The sequence below is a fragment of the Pygoscelis adeliae genome, unplaced genomic scaffold (genome assembly GCF_000699105.1).
Source record: "Pygoscelis adeliae isolate BGI_AS28 unplaced genomic scaffold, ASM69910v1 Scaffold262, whole genome shotgun sequence".
Lineage (NCBI taxonomy): Eukaryota > Metazoa > Chordata > Aves > Sphenisciformes > Spheniscidae > Pygoscelis > Pygoscelis adeliae.
In genome coordinates this window covers 835,156-841,766 of record NW_008824184.1, presented here as the reverse complement: position 1 = coordinate 841,766, position 6,611 = coordinate 835,156, and the positions used below count along the sequence as shown (strand labels likewise).

General features: G+C 53.7%; 1 protein-coding gene across 1 annotated transcript in view; it reads left to right on the top strand.

Annotated features, from left to right (window-relative positions):
• Positions 1–6,611, top strand: part of SGSM1 (small G protein signaling modulator 1) — a 44,570-nt gene that overhangs the window by 12,813 nt on the left and 25,146 nt on the right. The window contains 2 exon segments of the mRNA XM_009334430.1: positions 14–69; positions 2,193–2,268. Coding sequence (XP_009332705.1) covers positions 14–69; positions 2,193–2,268 — 132 coding nt within the window.

Sequence of the window (6,611 nt, the reverse complement as noted above, 5' to 3'; positions counted from 1 at the left end):
GGTGACAGCTGAGGATGGAAGTTACCACCGCTCCGAGCAGGGTAGGACAGGCTGGCTGCAAGAGGCACGGCACCTCGGGAGCAGGACGGCTGGGGTCTGCCTGGAAAGGTGTTTGCACCAGGGCTGCGGGGTGATGGGGGGACAGGCAGAGGGACGGCAGATCCTGTGGTCTGCTGGTATGAGCTGACAGGGCTTAGCCAGGGGGGCTGTGGTGGACGCGGTGTCGAGGAAGCAGTCTGGCTGGAGGACGGCGGCTGGCAGAGCTAGGGCGGTTCATGGGGCCATCAGTCTGGGGCTGCAACCTTCATTAATAACACCTACTTCTCCAGCACTTTCTGAGCAAGGCTCAAACCTCCCTGAGCACTAAATTCCGCATCTTTTGTGTGCGTGGGGGCAAATGGAGATGATGTTGCTTGAGAGCCGGGGCGGCTTGCAGAGCTGCTCTGCGTTCCCCTGGAAGTGCTTTGGCCCTGATCACAGGACCGTATTCCCCCACATCATCCACCTTTAAGGGCATTTCAGGCAGAATCCCACCCTGAAAGTCAGAGCACCCCAAGCAGTATTCCCCCAGCCCGTGGGCACTGGGAGAAGTAATTTCTGTTGAGAGTGCGAGGTTGCTTGAGGTGCCCAGAACCATTACTGTTTAGCAGCAGCATGTGTTTTGGTGTTCCCTTCAATGTCCTCCTTGTAGAGAATAACTGAGTTTGGAATGTCAGCAAGGTAGCTGCCAGGAGCAGTGGGAGACGTGGAGGGAGGACAATGTGCTTCCAACAGGAGACATTCAGCAAGAGGGGGACAGTCTGCTGTCTGCGTCGGAAGCTGATCACTGGAAATAGGAACTTAGGCACTTAAAAAAATCCTCTCCTTTCATAGTGACTCAAATTTGTAACCTGCAGTTGCTGTGTAGACTTGGAACAAAGCTCTGTCTAGCCCAGTTTTCTAGCTCCAAAATACCGAGGAAGCAACACGGGCTGCATGGGAGAGCGGGCTGGAGAGCTGAGAGCTGGCTCAGGTGCGTCTGTTGAGGCTGCAGGCACCGTGGGAAGTGCTCTGCCTTGGAAGGGTGAGGCCGAGCCCTGCAGGTTAATCCTGTTCTGTCTGAGCTGCTAAAGCTGAGCCACGGGGAACCAGTCTCGTAGCAGTGGTTGTACCTGCTGGCTCTGAGGGGATATGTAACAGACACCTTTAATGCACAAGGAGTTCATTAGTACCTACACGGTGACCTTGCCGTATCTCCGAAACAGGTCTGAGGGGTCTATATTCTACGAAAGGGGTGCTCTCAGTGGGAGGGGGAGAGCTGGGCAGTGTCAGTGCTGGCAGGGACAGGTACTAGTGGAAGAACAGCAGTGCTAGCGGTAATTGGATTTCTTGCTCTGGTAGTCCTTGACTCCTCAGGCTCCTCTGAGCTACTGCTGTGGAGTAGCCAGGCAGTCCTAGGAGCTTCTCCAAGGCTAGAGTCTGTCCTCTGCAGCCTGCTTACCTGGCAGGTCTGACCTCCCATCTTGTGTCCGCAAAAATTACGCTCCTAATTTATGTGGGTTCCTATTTATTTTCTTCTCCTAATTGTGCCCCTGATGTGCAACCTACACAACAGCTTCCTTTTGATTAATTGCACTGAAATGAGTGCCAGTAACGTGCCATGAGCAGTACAGACTCAGTCAGTCGGAGGGCAGCGCTGGTTGCATTGCGATGCAGATAGCATTCCTGGTCACATTTGGTGCCAGGTGATCATTGACTTCAGCATTGACGGGTAGTTACAGTCATTTGGGACAGCTGTATCACATGAAATTTGTCAAATCCCCATAAAATGAAAGAACATAAAAATACTGTAAAAGCATTGAATATGAGATTTGGTTACCTTTATTAAGATGTCTTTTATTTAAATGACGCTTGATTCCTGCAGTTAATTCTCTGCTCATAGTTTTCCTACTTCGAAGTTTCTCAAAAACAAAACATCCCCTTTTTATTACCTGACTTTTTGAAATAGCTGGTGATGGTCAGCAAGCAAAGACGCAGTGCTGCTCCATGAGACCTCTTGTGTCAGAGGCGACTAGAGAAGTCAGAGAGCAGAGGAGGTTTCCTTACAGGCACGAAGCAAGCAGGGCATCTCGTGCCCGCTCCACCGCAGGTCTCCTCACTCTGGTCTATGGCTGAAATTCAGCGTTTTCTCTAACTGGGCCTCTGTTCAACAGGTGAAGCAGATCATGGAAGAGGCGGTGACGAGGAAGTTTGTGCATGAGGACAGCAGCCACATCGTCTCCTTCTGTGGTGAGTCTCTGGTGGCGGGATGTTGACGTGAACTGGGGGCTGGAGCACCCTCTTCACGTTGGGCTTTCCCTGCCCAGCGCTGGGGCTGTGGTACGCGTGTTTCCTGGGGGCACGCTCCAGCTCTGGGGCGTCGTGCTGGGGCTGGAGAGGTGGTTAGTGCCAGAGGATGAGTTGTTCTGGCAGCGGTCTGAGTCCCTGAGGCCTTTGCTCCGTGCTTAAAATATATTGAGATGTGTCAAAAGAGGGAGGGATGTTGGCAGTGTGTACAGTCACGTAAGAAATACTAGAAATAATCTTTTATTTTTAATTCCCTTGAGAATTGATTCAACAGAAAGTCTGTCAAGTCCAAATATTTCCTTGCTATTATGGAATAGGAATTTATGGAAAGGAGTCTTCAGTCTGCCTGAGTGCAGGAGCAGAGAGGCTGGAGGCTGCTAAAGAGTTTTAGATGGACTTTGTGGAAGATCTGCTCTGATATTGTGCTGGTTTTGGGCTTGTTTTCTGGCAGCTGTGCTTTTCACTTCACCTGCTTTTTTCACCTATTTTTTCTTCTACTGGTGTGACAATTTTGTGAATGTGGAAGCATTTCAGAATGGATGCATCAAAACCTTGGCAAAGTGTTTTCTAAAAACCTCCCTGAAGAGCTGTTGGCTTTTGTCTGTGATACGTGCCGGGGGGACTCTGGCCAAGGAGTGTGGAGCAGGAGAGGAGGAGTATTTGTGTCTCAAAGGTAGTGTGGAGCAGGAGAGAGCAGCCTTGCTCCTGGTGGAACGTGTCATGAGTTTGAGGCCAGGTCTCAGCACCCTGCCCGGTGCAGAGCTCAGCAGGCCAGCGCATCCCGGGAGGCGCGTTTGGGGCAGCCCGCCAGCTCCCGTGGAGCAGCACGGTTTGTGGCAGCCCAAACTGTGACTGCGATGCGGTAACGCGCAGCGTGTGGCGAGCTCGTGACTGCGATGCGGTAACGCGCAGCGTGGCTGGCGAGCTCGCTTGGCAGCGGTGCCCAGGCTCCTCTCGGCAGCTGCTCTGCACTGGAGGTTTCTGGGGGCTGGACCAGCCCACAGAGCGGTGCTAATGGCCCAACACGATGGCTCCCCATCTCTTGTCTGACAGATGAAAACAGAGTTTCAACCTTTAATAAGATCACTGCTGATCATCAGAGGAGACTTTGCAATCAAGGTGGCAAAATTAGGTTGTTTCTATTCTTTTGGCCCTCCTGTGCAGCTTCGGTCACCCAGTCAAACTGGAGAGTAAGTGTCTGCCTTGGACGCAGTTAATGCCCCAGGTAAAGCAGCTTCTTCAGCAGCTTCAGTTGTCCAGTCTGCCAAGCGCTGCCAGGGTCAGTGTTTGCAGAAGTGGGGAGACACAGCTGGTGGACTGGAGAGCGTTTGAATGTCAAACCTAGGCAGAAACCAATTAGTCTGTTGATGGCAGGGCAAGCGCTTCAGGCTATCGGATGAGTGAGGTGGTTGTAGCCCAGGAGCCCTGGGCGTGGAACAGGCCCTTTGTGCTGGGTGCCGCATGGATAAGAAAACGTCTCAGCGTCTTGGGGGTGCAGGTGGGATGGAGCTGGAGCCAGATGGGGGGCTTCAAGGAAACAAAGGGACAGCATTAATCAGACACGTGAGCTGTGGTTTTGTGCCCCGGCAGCCCTGTCAGTGTCAAGTGTTTACCCACTCACCCAGAGCTCAAGAGCGTGCTTTGGCAAGATGCCTGGTGCCCTCCATCTGCCTCTGTCTCCTCACTAGCAGCTTTCTGAGAGACAGACACCGGTTTTGGGAGATACCAGGGACTGCTATGGAAGATGAGTAAGTTCCCTGCTGTCCTCCAAGTTGGCAGTAGGCTTGCACCACAGTGGTTTTCCCAGGTGCCTTTGGTTTTGAATCTGTTTATAGCCCCTTCCCTTGGCAGTGTTACAAATAACAGAGCACAGTCAGCATTGCAACTGACCGTTCTGCCAGGCTGCTGCCAGACACAGTGGTTCTCCCTCCAGGTGCTGCTCTCGGGGCAGCTTGGATGCAAAAGCTATTGCTCTTGGTCACTGACAGCACTGGGCGAGTGGTGGAGGTAGTTTGTTGAAGGTGGCTTGCTGAGGGCTAGAGATTGTGCTGAGTGTCTTACCCTGTTGTGCTTCCCCGCTTGCATGTGTGAGATGAGGATTCATCCACCAAAGTCTGTGGAATTTCCCTCTTTGGGATGCTCCATGAATTTTGCAAGACAAAGTTCCTACGCTGGACTTGTCATGGAAGTGGTTAGACTTCCCTCTGCCCGCTTACTCCCAGGGCAGGATGTCTCGTCCTGGAGTGCAGCATCTGTCCCTGCTTGGAAGGGGCTTTTGGGGAGTGCGGTGTGTGTGCCTGTGCCCCTGGCATGGGTAGAGGTCCCATCTGCAAGATGGGTGCTGCATGTTCTCCTGGCTCAGTCTGATCTTGCACACTTGCTGGCCATACACCGCTGCCAAGGAAGCTGTGCCTCCTGCTATTTAGCAGGGTGAGGTGCTTGCCTGCTTCCCTCTCTGTTTCACGTATTTCTACTGAGAAGACAGAGGAGGCATCATCGTAGCTCTGCTGGAAGAAGCTGTGCTCGCTCTCTGCCCACTCACCAATTTTGCAGCCCTGGCGCCCGCACTATCCGCCATGCGCTGGGTCTCCCTACTCCTGGCTGCCGCAGTAGTGTCTATGGCAACATGCAGGGTGATGGTTGAGCAGGCAGACTGCGGTGCCTTGCAGGATGATGGTTGAGCAGCCAGACTGCGGTGCCAGAGGCTGCAGAGCCAGAGTCTGGGCCCAGCTCTGCCATGAGGTGGAGGTGATGTTGTGGGCTCCCTTGGCCTGAGCCTTCCTAACAGCCACAGCCTTCCTGCTCGTCACGGTCCTGGAGGTCTGTGGGGAATCCCTGGGGGCACTGCTGGGCAGAGCCTGGGCACTGCAACGTGCCTGGGTGCTCCTGGAGCAGATCTTGGGCACTTCCTTGTCCCTTGCTGCCATGCAATGGTGACCCCCTGAGCCCAGGAGCCTTCCCAGGCTCTGCAAAGCGCTTAGATGGCTGATAGGCAGTGACGCCTCTGGCAGAAGCAACCTGTATTCCATTCTGCAGGGCACAGAGCTGCTGACAAACCTTCCCTGTGTTCTGCAAAGAAGCAGTGTTAAGGGAGGGAGGCAGGCTGTCCCCTGCAAATGGTACAGCTGCAAGGGCCTTGGGAGAGACCGCTACCAGCTGTTGGGAAAGCTACCTGCCGGTTTTACCTGTGGCTTGCTGTTTGCTGCCACCTTTCCTCCTCAGGTGACAGCTAGCCATCCCTGCGGTCCCTGCTCAAAGCCCAGCATAGCTGCAAGGGGAAGCATTGCTCCTGCAAACCGAGGAGCCTGGGCAAGCACAGCCGGGCTCCGCTGCTGTGGGGTGTCTGCTCAGCATTGCTGCTGCCAGGGATTTGAGATGGGGATGTGGACCTTGCAGGGTCCTTGGCCGAACAAGTTTCTTTAAAGGGCAAAGCAAGAAACTCCCCTGTCATCCTGTGGCTCAGCCCTGGGACTGAAGCTGCCAGGGAACCTCTCTGCTGCCCTACTCCGACACCACGAGCCCTAGCTTCCAGGTAAGGGGGTGACAGCCAGTGCCCTTTTGGAGTCTGATCTGCTTGCTGTGCCTGTCGCTCTCAGCAGAGATGTCTGCTGAGTTACAGTCAGCTGCACTTCCAGCACACCCAGGCTGGGGCCATGTGGCTGCTGCTGAGCAAATGCTGCAGGCAGTGTGCGGAGGGGGGAGCGGCACTCCTCAATTTACAAATAGCTGAAGGGCAGCTTGCTAATTTGGAGGCTGGGAAGAAAATGACAGAAGTGATGACAACTAGCTTTTGAAGAAGTTGCTCTGAGAAGGCTCGTGCAGCACTGTCACCACTGAATAAGACTGTAGCATCCACAGGCATAGGCACAAAAAAGAAAGAAGGGAGCTGTGAGGTCTCTTTTTCTGCTTTGGAGAGCAAAGCCTTCTTCCTTTTCTCCTGGGCCCTCACATAAAAGACATGCAGGTGCTTGTTTCAGGCCTGTGTGCCTTTGTATGCTGTCGACCGAATGGCATCGAAAGAGCAGAACAGACTTCAAGGTGTGACTCATTCTCTGCTTTTCTGTGCAGCACGAGGCTTTGCAGCCTGGAATTATTTATAGCCTCCTGCGACATGGAGCTGAGGCATCCAGGCACGAAGGGCTCGTTGGTTCCTTCTGGCTTCTTAATGATGCCACTGCACTTTCACTGGCTTTTGGTGTCTACACCTTCTGGTCTGTCTGCCGTTGCTCTCTCATTTGAATGGTGTGTGCACCTTCCTCGGTGCTGTGGCTCTCCCTGTGAGCCAG